Raw genomic sequence first — 14,469 nt, 5'->3', positions numbered from 1 at the left:
ACAGAAAAAAATAAACTATATTATGGGAAAAATTAAGTATCTCGTACGAAAGTTGAACTAAAGAAGTAAAAATTTTGAGATTCATTAAATTAACGAAAATTTTCCGACATTTTTGGATTTTTAATTACCATTTACGAAATGCATCTTTCTCGAAAAGAAAAAAAATGAACTAAAAATAAAGAAAAATCTTAGGCGCCAGATCATTCCCATTTTAACCATGCTGTAGTTCATTCTTACTATTTTTAAGAAGTGTACGAAAAACTTCTTCTGTTTTAGTTAGAGTTTAACTAATCAGAGAGCCCTCCGGATGACTGAGAAATGGGCGAAAGATAATGGTCTTGGGGTAAATCCTGCAAAGACAGAACTAGTCATGTACTGCAAAGATCGCAAAACTCTCACGGTTAGACCCGTTTCCTTAGGGGGTATTGAAATTCCCTTTAGGGAGTGTGCAAAATACCTTGGCGTTATTTTGGACAGGAAGCTGAACTTTAAGCTTAATATTGAAGAAAGGGCGAGGAAAGCAACGGTAGCTTTATACTCGTGCAAAAAGGCAATAGGGAAAAAGTGGGGACTAAAACCAAAAATTGTACATTGGCTATACACGGCAGTGGTTAGACCTATAATGCTATATGGTGTTGTAGTCTGGTGGCCGGCACTTCACCAGCCGACAAGTTTAGACAAAGTTCAGCGTATGGCGTGCTTGTGTATCTCAGGTGCATTCAGCAAGACAGGAACAAACTCCCTTAATGTCATACTGGTTAGGTTAGGTTAGGTTAAAGTGGCAGCCCGATTAAGATTCGGGCTCACTTAGACTATTCAGTCCATTGTGATACCACATTAACTAAAAGTACCTATTACATATGGGCACTTCTAGTTTTAACCGTTGAACCTTCTCGATTATTTTCTTATGTTGAACCAACCAGATTGTTCCAAAAACATGAGCAGACTCCTTAGTTAACGTTTACCAGGTCCGCCAGTAATCTGAAGCTATATGCCCCTAAAATTTGCTTACGCCTTACACAAAATGCAGGACACTCACACAAGAGGTGTTTTATTGATTCCTTTTCCTCCGCATCATGACAGCTCATACAATAGTCATTATACTTCGCACCAACAGTTTTTGCGAAATCGCCTATCAGGCAGCGACCCGTTATAGCAGACTGGCCAAACAGTCAGCTGCAACAACGGCTGTGCGGTTGCGCGAGCTATCGCTGTGGTCGGAAAAAAGTTACGGTCACTGTTCGGTCCTCAAAATAATGCCAGATGTGCCTAACGTAGTGGATTACACTTTGGCGAGTCCACTTTTCGACAAAAAGTTTGAGACTCTAATTCCCAACAGTGAGGCGTGGTGTACACGGACCCCGGGGAATAAAAGATATATAGATTTCTACACTGATGGCTCCAAATTGGATGGCCAAGTGGGTTTCGGAGTATATTCTAAAGATCTGGAACTTCGAATAGCGAAAAGATTACCTGATCACTGTAGTGTTTTTCAGGCTGAAATATTAGCAATAAGAGAAGTGGTGAATTGGCTGAGAAGTAATGCTCCAAGCAATATTGGCATTAATATATACTCAGACAGTCAACCTGCAATAAAATCCTTGGACTCTGTGTTCCTCAACTCGAAAACGGCCATCGACTGCCGCAAATCTCTCAATGAGATGGCTGAGCAGCACAATATTCACCTAATATGGGTGCCTGGCCGTAGGAACATCCCGGGGAACTGCGAAGCAGATGAGCTAGCAAGGCTAGGAACTACCTTACATATTCCAGGGGAACTAGAATCTGTTGGTATGCCTCTGGCTACCTGCAAGCTATTACTGCGTGAGAAGGCTGTCATGATGGCAAATGTTCGATGGGAGAATTGTAAGGGTTGTAACGACACCAAGCAAATATGGTCCCATTTAAACTTAAACCGCACACTAGATATGCTAGTTTCTCGAGACGCCAGACATCACACCTGATATCTGCTATAACGGGTCGCTGCGAAGTATAATGACTATTGTATGAGCTGTCATGATGCGGAGGAAAAAGAATCAATTAAACACCTCTTGTGTGAGTGTCCTGCATTTTGTGTAAAGCGCAATCAACTTTTAGGAGCATATAGCTTCAGATTACTGGCGGATCTGGAAAACGTTAACTTAAGCAGTCTGCTAATATTTTTGGAACAATCTGGTTGGTTCAACAAAGAAAAATAATCAAGAAGGTTCAGCGGTTAAAACTAGAAGTGCCCATATGTAATAGGTACTTTTAGTTAATGTGGTATCACAATGGACTGAATAGTCTAAGTGAGCCCGAATCTTAATCGGGCTGCCACTTTAACCTAACCTAACCTAACTAAATTGTATGTCATTGAAATTTTACTGCCATTTAGTTTTGAGACATACTTGGAATAAAGAAAAAATTGTTGGGCTGGGGAAAATCTCTTACAAAATTTTAAAAATAAACTAAAACAAAATGTTTTTTTTTTTTGCAATAAATATTAGTTAATTTTAGCATTAGTTTTACAATACACTTTTTTCTGTGTAGGAGAGAGATGTCCCAAAGAAATTACAATATTTTTTATTCGATTTTCGCCCATATTTTCTTATAGGGAGTTCCGGAACTAGCCTGTAATATGAACCAAACTGTAAATTTTTTCAAAATATACAAACGTCAACTACGTTGTTTTTTTTTTTAATTTTGAAAAGTCGACTTTCAATTATTATGACTACACACAAAAAAACATTTTTCTGATGCAATCACGAAATTAATTGATCCAATTGTTTTTTTAATTGAAATGTCTTCAATAACAGAAATGATAGTATCAATTAAAAAATTAATTGATACTATTAATTTTTGCGATTGATTTTTGTTTCAATTAAAAATTTTGTTGAATCAATTAAATTTTTAATTGAACATTTTTTAAACCTCAATTAAAATTTTAATTGGAAAAATATTCGTGAAAATTTGTTGTGTGTATTTGAAATTCCACGTTTGATCTCTAGATTTTCGACTTTTTGGTCAGTTTGTATATAAAAAGCAACGTTACATTCCCGTTTCAATTTTGATTCGACATTTCGATTTTTCGTTAAGTTTAAAGTATTTTGGTCACTATGAAAAGTCGATATGAATCGATTCTCGAAAAATTTAAAAGCAAATTTTACAGATTGAAACAAGTCAACAAATCGAAAGCGGCTTCCTTAAACTAAAGACATTATTAGAGAACTATCGAATTATCGCTATTCACAAACAGATAACTGACACTTTAATAAGCCCAATTATAACAGATACTTCAAAGTATTGCATATTTTATTATTAAAAAAAAAACTATTATTTAAATCAAAGATGCAAAGTCCTCAAAATATGTTTTGTCTTTAATCCAAAAATGTAATATTTCAGTTAATTTAAATCTTATATTATATCTTCAACTCACAAATGGCTTTCTTTAGTTTAAGGAAAATTTCAACTCTACTGTACTTCTACGATTTGTTTCAACCAACTCTACTGTACAAATGTGTCTTCGAGAAGATTTTTTTGTTTCTAAAAGTCAATGACTGTAATTTTCACAAATAAACGATGACAGTTACATGCTTCCTCATCTTCATATTTGTGTTTGTTAGACTAACAAACAGATGTATCAAAGATATTAAATAAAGATCAATATATTATTATTTTGTATTAGATATTGTGAATTTCAAATATCTTTCTTTGCTTTTGATGCAGCATATTTAAGTCAATGCTTTGTATACATTAAACTATACAAACAATTTTACTTGAATTCCCTTGAAAACTTTAGAATTGATTTCGAGCCAAATTAAAATAAAGGTATATTTTGGGAAGCTTTCTAACTTTAAATCAATTTAAAATTTGTAAGCAGATTTCGTTTATCGAATTTTTTGGATATAAAGCTATATCACATTCAATTACTCGTAATTTGCTGTTAACAAAAAAAAACGAAATTATAACCGACAATTCCGAGTAATTTTTTTGTTTTTAATTTCGAAAAGTCTTCGAAACCAATATCGTCCAAATAAGTCCTAGCCTATATTTAAAGTATTTTGTTTGTTTTGTTATTGTTGGTTTGTACTTCAATCATTTGTGTTGTTTTGATCTCAGCTTCAAAACCATTGCGTTGACTAAACTACAAGCGTAGCTTAACCAACGGAGGAAAAGAATGTTTGTCAAATTTATTTGGGCAAAGCCCTATAGACTGCAATATGGTTGGATGGACGTGCGTTTCGGAATTACCACATTCCTCATCAGCATCCTCTACTTGCAGCAAAACTATCAAACAATTATCAGATTCTGTTAGTTCACCAAACCGAAAGTGAACCACACGAAAAAAGGTTTATGATAGTTGGCTTTTGCCGAAATAAATCTTTATACAAACATTTCTCTTTTCCTTTGCCAATTTCAAATCATCGATTTGCGTTTTTTTTTAGTTCTCTGTATTGTAAGGAAAACTTGCTTTACTTCATAGACTTACGACTTTAATGAGGGGACCCAAAATTTCAAAAATTTGTATTCTAAGTTTATTGGAGCCCCTTTTTTAATTAATTTCTTTATTTTAAAGAAATTTATCCTTAACATTGTGTGAATTGCGTGTCCTCAAAATTTAAGTTGAAATTTGATTGAAATACTTTCTCTTTGATATATTAACAAATTGGCACAAATAATTTCACCAAACAAGTATATACGGCAGTAAGTTCGGCTGGGACGAATCTTAAATACCCACCGCCATGAATCAAATGTAATAGTAGTATTTACAAAAGCTCCTCGTCATAGCGGGTTAAAGGAAAATATATAGAATTTCAGGGGGATTTGTTGAAGCATACTCCCTTATGAAAATCGGTTCAAATGGTACGCTTTCGGAAGTTAAACTTTAAGTTTCCACATATTCACAAGAACCATTTAGTTTGAGGAGGAATCTTAAACATCTGACCTATGCCAGATGATATCTAAATTCTGTAGATTTTTATCCCCATCACTCGAGTGAGCACGAGAAGCAAAATCGACAAAGTTTACTTCTAGTTTTGTCCAATTTGGATGATTAGTGAAATATAAGGGATATATCAGACTCTTACCGATACAAACCAAATTTGAGATATCTTCTTATGGCCATAAAAACCTTTAGAATTCCTATTTCAGGCCAACCGAAACAAATTTTAGTGTCTACACTCAAAAAAAAAAGTTTACTTGGATCCTTCCCTTAAGGATTTTGGTATTGATACCGAGCCAAAGATGTGGATTCTTTAAAATAAAGACATTTTTACGGACCTCCCTGGCTTTAAATCTAGGATCAATAAAATTAAAATTGGATACAGATCTCATTCATCGATTTTTTTCTTTTTGCGATATATTAATAAAGGTATTTATGTACAAACAAATTCCAATTTCAAAATCCAAATTATGCCAGGTACTTCAAAGTTAAAATCGTTTTTTTAATGCTAAAAAAAAACTTTAAACCAAAAATGCAAATCCTTAAAATAAGTCTTAGCCTATATTTGAAGCGTTTTTATCTTAAATTTAAAAATTCAATGTCAGTTGAATTAAAGACGATTTCTTTAAATTAAAAATGTTTTTCTTTATTTTAAGGAAAATTTGCCTTACTTCAAAGATCTACAACTTCAGCAGAGAGACGCAAAATCTCAACATTTGTGTCCTAAATTTAATGAAAAAAATTTTTGAAGCAAGGATTATAAACTTTCTTTTACTTAAAATGTCATAGTTTTAAAGAATTTTGTCCTTAGCACTGCGTAAATTTTGAGTCCTAAAATTGCATAATCTTCCATATTAGGTCAATATTTTTTTCAGTGTAGAAACCCAAGATGTCAAATCTGGGGAATCGGTCTATATCGATGTCTCCATTCCAAAGTACGCCAAGTCTAAAAAGTGAATTTTACAGGAAACAACTTCAAAGTTTTTTTTGAATTTCTCAAAAACCGTATAAGATATAAATTCACTTTTTTCGGTCTTAAAATTATGTTTATTGTATTTTTTTTTTAGTATGTACGAATTCAAAATACTCGTAGTGATAATAAAACATAGCTAAAAACGACTTAGACCACTTTAGACCGAACAAAGCTTTTTGCCCTTTTTGGATTGGAAATTTTTAAAATTTTAGTCACAGGCTACGTCCAATAAATTCGAACTTTTGACAGGATGCAATTCACATCAATCCGAATACAAAACACCGAACTCCATCAAAAAATGCTAAGTCGTATTGGGGGCTATAGCGAAACTGAACCAATAGACAAAATTTTCTATAAAAATAAAATTTTTACAAAGTTTTCAATAGAAATAAAATGTTTACAAAATGTTCAATAGAAATAACATTTTCTATAAAAAATTGTATTTTGAGCAAATTTTCTATAGAAATTAAATTTTAACAAAATTTTCTTTAGAAATAAAATTTTGACAAAATTTTCTATAGAAATAAATATTTGATAAAATTTTTTAAAGACACAAAAATTTGACAACATTTTCTTAAGAAATAAAAATTTCACTCAACTTTTTATAGAAATAAAATTTTGACAAAATTTTCTATACACCGAAAAAAATGAATTGTTTCATAAGCAAATTGAACTGAATTTTACTCCACATTTTGAGATTTCCACAAAGCGTTGTTAAAACCAGGAAATTTTAATGCCCTGTTGTACTTTTTAACTGCAGTTCACGAAATTACATTATCTCATAGAAGAAAAAATTAACTAAAAGTAAAGAAGAAAATCATTGGCGCCAAATCATTACCATTTTAACCATACAGTAGTACATTCTTACTATTTTTGGGAATCGTACGAAAATCTTCTTTTACTTTAGTTCATATTGAACTTATGTGTACGGTCATTGAACTTTATACTCACGTTTAGTTCATTAAATTTTTGAGACATACTTAAAAAAAGTAAGATTTCATTAAGCTGTGGAAAATGTCGATAAAAATAATAAAATTTATCTACAAGTAAATAAATGTTTTCCAATAAAAATAAGTTAAATTTAGCGTTAGTTTAACTACGGAAATTTTTTTCTGTGTAGAAATAAAATTTTGACAAAATTTTCTATAGAAATAAAATTTTGACAAAATTTTCTATAGAAATAAAATTTTGACAAAAATTTCCATAGAAATAAACTTTTGACAAAATTTTCTATAGAAATAAAATTTTGACAGAATTTTCTATAGAAATAAAATTTTGACAAAATTTTCTATAGAAATAAAATTTTCACAAAATTTTCTATAGAAATAAATTTTTCGTGTTTTATTTTTATACCCACCACCATAGAATGGTGACGGGGGTATAATAAGTTTGTCATTCCGTTTGTAACACATCGAAATATCGATTTCCGACTATATAAAGTATATATATTCTTGATCAGGGAGAAATTCTAAGACGATATAACGATGTCCGTCTTTCCGTCTGTCTGTTGTAATCACGCTACAGTCTTCAATAATGAAGCAATCGTGCTGAAATTTTGCACAAACTCGTCTTTTGTCTGCAGGCAGGTCAAGTTCGAAGATGGGCTATATCGGTCCTGGTTTTGATATAGTCCCCATATAAACCGACCTCCCGATTTGGGGTCTTGGGCTTATATAAATCGAAGTTTTTATCCAATTTGCCTGAAATTTGAAATCTAGAGGTATTTTATGACCATAAAGAGGTGTGCCAAAAATGGTGAGTATCGGTCCATGTTTTGGTATAGCCCCCATAGAGACCGATCTCCCGATTTTACTTCTTGGGCTTATAGAAACCGCAGTTTTTATTCAATTTACCTGAAATTGGAAATCTAGAGGTATTGTAGGACCACAAATACGTGTGCCAAAAATTTTGAGTATCGGTCCATGTTTTGGTATGGTCCCCATATAAAACGACCTCCCGATTTGGGGTCTTGGGCTTATAGAAACCGTAGTTTTTATCCAATTTGTCTGAAATTGGAAATCTAGAGGTATTTTAGGACCATAAAGAGGTGTGCCGAAAATGGTGAGTATCGGTCCATACTTTGGTATAGCCCCCATATAGACCGATTTCCCGATTTTACTTCTTGGGTTTCTAGAAACCGAAGTTTTTATCTGATTTGCCTAAAATTGTAAATATTCTGGTATTTCAGGCTCACAAAAACGTGTATCGGATTAAGTTTTTATCGGTCCATTTGGTAATGCCTCCATATAGACCGACTTCACTTCTTGAGGGTGTAGAAGGCGCGCTGATCATGAAAATAGCTTGAAACTCAATGTAAAATTGCCAGATTTTACTTCTACAGATTTAAGATTTAAAATCAAGACATTATTTTATAATTTTCTTACACACTTACAAGAGATGTTAATGATTCCTCTAAAACTCAAACAAAAATGGTTCTTATAAATCCATAATCTGATATAGTCCTCATAGGTGAAATCTTTAAATTTATCTTCGGGAAGTGTCCTCAAGTCCTCAAGCCCTCCTGAAATTTCAAAGGAAACCCTAATATTTGGTTCATGGTGGTGGGTATTTAAGATTCGGCCCGGCCGAACTTAGTGCTGTATATACTTGTTTATTGTTGGTTTGTACTGTAATCATATTTGTTGTTTTGAACTCAACTTTAAAACCATTGTGTTGACTAAACTACAAGAGTAGCTTAACCAACAGAGGAAAAGAATGTTTGTCAAATTTATTTGGGCAAATCCCTATAGACTGCAAGAGGGTTAAATGGACGCACGTTTCGGAATTACCACATTCCTCATCAGCATCCTCTACTTGCAGCAAAACTATCAACCAATTACCAGAATAAATTCAGGCAGTTCGCTAAACCCAAAGTGAACCACACTTGAACCTTCCGAAAAAAGGTTTATGATAGCCCGCTTATGCCGAAATAAATTCATACAATTTTCCATAGAAATAAAATTTTGACAAAATTTACTATTTTTAACAAAATTTTCAACAGAAATAAAATTTTAACAAAATTTTCTATAGAAATAAAATTTTCAATAGAAATAAAATTTTGACGAAATTTTCTATTTTTAACATAATTTTCAATAGAAATAAAATTTTAACAAAATTTTCTATAGAAATAAAATTTTGACAAAATTTTCTAAAGAAATAAAATTTTGACAAAATTTTCTATAGAAATAAATTTTTGACAAAATTATCTATAGAAATAAAATTTTGACAAAATTATCTATAGAAATAAAATTTTCTATAGAAATAAATTTTTGGCCAAATTTTCTATAGAAATATAGATATAAAATTTTGACATTTTCTATAGAAATTAAATTTTGACTAAATTTTTTGTTTGTAACAAAATGTTCTATATAAATAAATATTTGACAAATTTTTTTATAGAAATAAAATTTTCTATAGAAATAAGATTTGAACAAAATTTTCTATAGAAATAAAATTTCTATAAAAATAAATTTTTCACAACTTTTTCTATAGAAAAAAATTGCAATTTAAATTTTCTTTGTTTAACAGTTTTGTTGGTAAAATTTTCCCCAAATTTTGGTAGATAATTTTGGGCTCGAGTGGAAACCGAACTCCGACTCCGAACTCCGTATAAATTTATTCCCGTCTGACTACAAAAATTGTTTGGGTTTTTTTTTTAATCTGGGCTTGTTATAGAAACGTCTAGAAGATGCTACCAGGGATGTAACTCCTCCACCATGAAAACATTAACAACATATATCCTTTGCTAGTGTTATGAGTTTAATTTTCATCCGTAGCCCCAAAATCCCACTGCAAAAATTGTTGAAAATGAGTGTTTTTAAACATTCGCAAAGACTTTTAAAATCCTTTAAAATCGATAAATTAAAGAATCTACTTTCTACGCCTTATGTTTCACTCGTCTCATTTCTTATCTTCGACTTTCCATCTTCCATTACAGGTCATGCACATTTGACTGATTTTAATATAGCAACAAGACTGGCAAAGGATGGTTTGGCATGCAGTATGTCGGGTACAAAACCGTACATGGCTCCTGAGGTTTTTATGTGCGCTCTGGATGAAGTAGGTAAGTGAAAAACCTGTGGTGACAACAGGACGATGACGTGATGAACGTCGCAGCACATACATTCTCTTGCGACCACATGCATTCACCCACCCAGTAATAATTAATGTGACCATTTTCTTTATTGGTATCCTTGTAGCTGGTTATACATTCCCTGTCGATTGGTGGTCACTGGGCGTTGTAGCATATGAGATGCGTGGCAACATAAGACCATTTTCTGTACACTCCAATACGGCCTTGGTTGATGTGAAACACATATTAAATTCCCCTGTACATTATCCACGATACTGGAGTTCAGATTTTGTGGATTTATTAACCAAGGTAAGTAATGTCCTTTGAGGTAACTAACACATCAACATGTGAAAGTGAATATCTTATTTAACTTGCAGTTGCTGTGTGTTCATCCTGGAGGTCGTATAAGTTCGCAACAGGAACTACAACAAACACCACTGCTAAGGCATACAGATTTCAAGGATGTGGTCGAGAAAAAGCTAAAACCCCCTTTCAAGCCACCAGAAGACCATCTCAATTGTGATCCCTGTTTGGAACTTGAGGAAATGATTGTTGAAACCCGCCCCCTACATAAAAAGAAGAAACGTCTTGCCAAGCAACGGTCAGCACAACGCGATAGCGATCCCGAAACTGCCTTAGTTAAGGAATTCATTGTCTACAATCGCTTTAAGGAATTGAAACGCAAAGACATGGAGAAAAAGGAACGTGAATGGGAACGTGAACTAGAAGAAGCCATGGCAAATTCGGTTGTGACCACTTTGGCTCCGATTATGGAGAAACCTTCCGAATGTCTACATGTGTCTTCCAAGTTGCATCCGCCATCATCGACATCGGTTGAATCGCCTACACCCAGCAATCCCCAGAGACAGTCTTCGAAAAAATATTCCACTTCAATGACAACGCTTAGTTCCAGTCTTCAAATGTGTTCGAATTGTCAGAGAACTGGATCAAAATCTTCTAAAAAAGGCGAAAATATAGAATACGTAGATCGATCGCCATCACCACATAATCCCATGGCAAGTGGGACAAAATCGTAGTAAGATGTATAAAAAAAGCCAGTAGTTGTCTATGAGCAGTAGATTAGCTGAAGTGAACTGATGTTTTTTTGAGTTTGTTAATTGTATTAAGAGAATGTAGTCTACCGGTATTTTGACTCATTCCCTTGCAAAGGCATTACGGGCTTTTTGCTAAACCCACCACTTCAGGGCATACAAGTTTACCTTTCCTCTACCACATAGTGGTTCCACATCGGATAAAGATATCAACATAATCTTTTCTTTTTATGAAAGCTGAAGTGTTTCCTCTAAGTTTACCACATTGTGAGTCCCTAGTGGGTCCACAAGCTGAATTGTAGGCGTTGAAATTTGGTCACCTCGGGGTATGAAATTTTGTTTTACCTGTAAATCCGCAATTATGAACCGATTTCGATGATTTTTTCTTTTCTTATATACTGCTTGACCAAAATGAGCAATAAAAGCTTAAAACGTATCCTCACTTGGTGTTCTATAAGAAACAAGAACAAAGAAAATTAAGAGAAATCGTGAAAAAATAACATTATATAGAAAACAGGTATATACAGCAGTAAGTTCGGCTGGGCCGAATCTCAAACACCAACACTGAAAAAAATATTGACGTAATATGGAAGATTATGGAACTTAAATTTAAGGACTCGAAATTTACGCAATGCTAAGGACAAAATTTACGCAATGCTAAGGACAAAAATAAATTATAATCCTTGCTTCAAAATTTTTTTTCATTAAATTTAGGACACAAATCTTGAAATGTTGCGTCCCTCTGTTGAAGTTGTATATCTTTGAAGTAAGGCGAATGTACCTTAAAATAAAGAAAATAATTTTTAATTTAAAGAAATCGTCTTTAACTCAACTGACATATTGAATTTTTAAATTTAAGATAAAAATACTTAAAATATAGGCTAAGACTTTTTTAAGGATTTGCATTCTTGGCATAAATTTAAGATACAAATACTTAAAATATAGGCTAAGACTTATTTTAAGGATTTGCATTTTTGGTTTAAAGTTTTTTTAGCGCTAAGAAAACAGTTTTTACTTAGAAGTACTTGGCATAATTTGGATTTTGAAACTGAAATTTGTTTGTAAATGAATACCTTTATTAATATATCGCAAATCGAGAATAAAAATTCGATCAATAATAATAAAGGCAGGGAGGTCGCTAAAAAAGTCTTTATTTTAAAGAAGCAGCATCTTTGGCTCGGAATCAATACCAAAATCCTTAAAGGAAGGTCAAAATCTTTGGATCCAAGTAAACTTTTTTTTTAAGTGCACCACGATGAATTAAATATTATAGTTTTCAACTGATCTGCTTGGACAGATATTCGTCCAAGCAGATCAGTTCAACCAGTACGCTTCCCGAAGGTAAATAAAAATATTTTACCTATAAAGACTTGATCAGATTCTGGGTTTATAAGAACCATTTGTGCAAGAAAATTGATTTGAAGTAAAATCTGGAAATTTTACATTCAGTTTCAAGCAATTTTCATGATCAGTGCACCTTCTATACCCTCAAAATGTGAAATCGGTCTATATAGAGGCCTTACATATGGACCGATAAAAACTAACTCCGATACACGTTTTTTTATACCCACCACCATAGGATGGGGGGTATATTAACTTTGTCATTCCGTTTGTAACACATCGAAATATTGCTCTAAGACCCCATAAAGTATATATATTCTGGGTCGTGGTGAAATTCTGAGTCGATCTGAGCATGTCCGTCCGTCTGTTGAAATCACGCTAACTTCCGAACGAAACAAGCTATCGACTTGAAACTTGGCACAAGTAGTTGTTATTGATGTAGGTCGGATGGTATTGCAAATGGGCCATATCGGTCCACTTTTACGTATAGCCCCCATATAAACGGACCCCAAAATTTGGTTAGCGAGGCCTCTAAGAGAAGCACATCGGTCCATTATTATATATAGCCCCCATATAAACCGATCCCCCGATTTGGCTTTCGAGGCCCCTAAGAGAAGCAAATTTCATCCGATCCGGCTGAAATTTGGTACATGGTGTCAGTATGTGGTCTCTAACAACCATGCAAAAATTGGTCCACATCGGTCCATAATTATATATAGCCCCCATATAAACCGATCCCCCGATTTGACTTGCGAGGCCTCTAAGAGAAGCAAATTTCATCCGATCCGGCTGAAATTTGGTACATGGTGTTAGTATATGGTCTCGAACAACCATGAAACAATTGGTCCACATCGGTCTATAGTTATATATTGCCCCCATATAAACCGATCCCCCGATTTGGCTTGCGAGGCCTCTAAGAGAAGCAAATTTCATCCGATCCGGCTGAAATTTGGTACGTGATGTTAGTATATGGTCTCTAACAACCATGCAAAAATTGGTCCACATCGGTTCATAATTATATATAGCCCCCATATAAACCGATCACCAGATTTGACCTCCGGAACCTCTTGGAAGACCAAAATTCATCTGATTCAGTTGAAATTTGGTACGTTTTGTTAATATATGGCCTCAAACTCCCATGCAAAAATTGGTCGATATCGGTCCATAATTATATATAGGCCCCATATAAACCGATCCCCAGATTTGACCTCCAGAGCCCCTTGGAAGAGCAAAATTCTTCCCATTCGGTTGAAATTTGGTACGTGATGTTAGTATATGGTATCCAACAACCATGCAGGAATAAGAAGTTTTAAGATACCACAACCCAAGTAATTCGATTGTGGATGACAGTCTTTCGTAGAAGTTTCTACGCAATCCATGGTGGTGGGTACATAAGATTCGGCCTGGCCGAACTTGCGGCCGTATATACTTGTTTTGTGTCTAAAATATTTACAATTTCAGGCACACCGGATAAAAACTACGGTTTCTAGAAGCCCAAGAAGTAAAATCAAGAGATCGGTCAATATAGGGAATATACCAACACATGGACCTATACTCATCATATGCGGCACACCTCTTTATGGTCCTAAAATACCTTCCAATTTCAGGCAAATTGGATAGAAACTATGGATTCTGGAAGCCCAAGAAGTAAACTCGGAAGATCGGTCTATATGGGGGCTATATCAAAACATGGACCGATACTCACTATTTTCAGCACAACTCTTTATAATACTAAAATACTTCTAGATTACAAATTTCAAACAAGTTGGATAAAAACTATGGATTCTGGTAGCCCAAGAAGTAAAATCGGGAGACCGGTCTATATGGGGGATATACCAAAACATGGACCAATACACGCCATTTTCGGCACATATTTTTATGGTCCTAAAATACCTCTAGATTTCCAAGTTCAGGCAAATTGGATAAAAACTACCGTTTCTATAAGCCCTAGACCCCAAATCGAGAGGTTTATATGGGGACTATATCAAAACCTGGACCGATATATACCATTTTCGAACTTGACCTGACTGCACTTGCACAAAATTTCAGCAAGATTGCTTCTTTATTGAAGACTGTATGGTGATTACAACAGACAGACCGACATTCAGAC

The 14,469-nt window shown here is 33.8% G+C and overlaps 1 protein-coding gene across 1 annotated transcript in view; it reads left to right on the top strand.

Moving 5' to 3' along the window:
* LOC142241797 (serine/threonine-protein kinase 32A) overlaps positions 1–12,575 on the top strand; it is a 227,198-nt gene extending 214,623 nt beyond the window's left edge. Inside the window, exons 8-10 of the mRNA XM_075313626.1 lie at positions 9,832–9,957; positions 10,094–10,275; positions 10,344–12,575. Of these exons, the coding sequence (XP_075169741.1) occupies positions 9,832–9,957; positions 10,094–10,275; positions 10,344–11,003 (968 nt within the window). The 3' untranslated portion in view covers positions 11,004–12,575. The remainder of the gene's footprint in view (positions 1–9,831; positions 9,958–10,093; positions 10,276–10,343) is intronic.
* The last annotated feature ends 1,894 nt before the right edge of the window (positions 12,576–14,469 follow it).

This window comes from Haematobia irritans, chromosome 1, assembly GCF_050003625.1.
Source record: "Haematobia irritans isolate KBUSLIRL chromosome 1, ASM5000362v1, whole genome shotgun sequence".
NCBI classification, from domain to species: domain Eukaryota; kingdom Metazoa; phylum Arthropoda; class Insecta; order Diptera; family Muscidae; genus Haematobia; species Haematobia irritans.
Note: the sequence above shows the minus strand (reverse complement) of the source record. Positions and strands in the feature narration are given on the sequence as shown.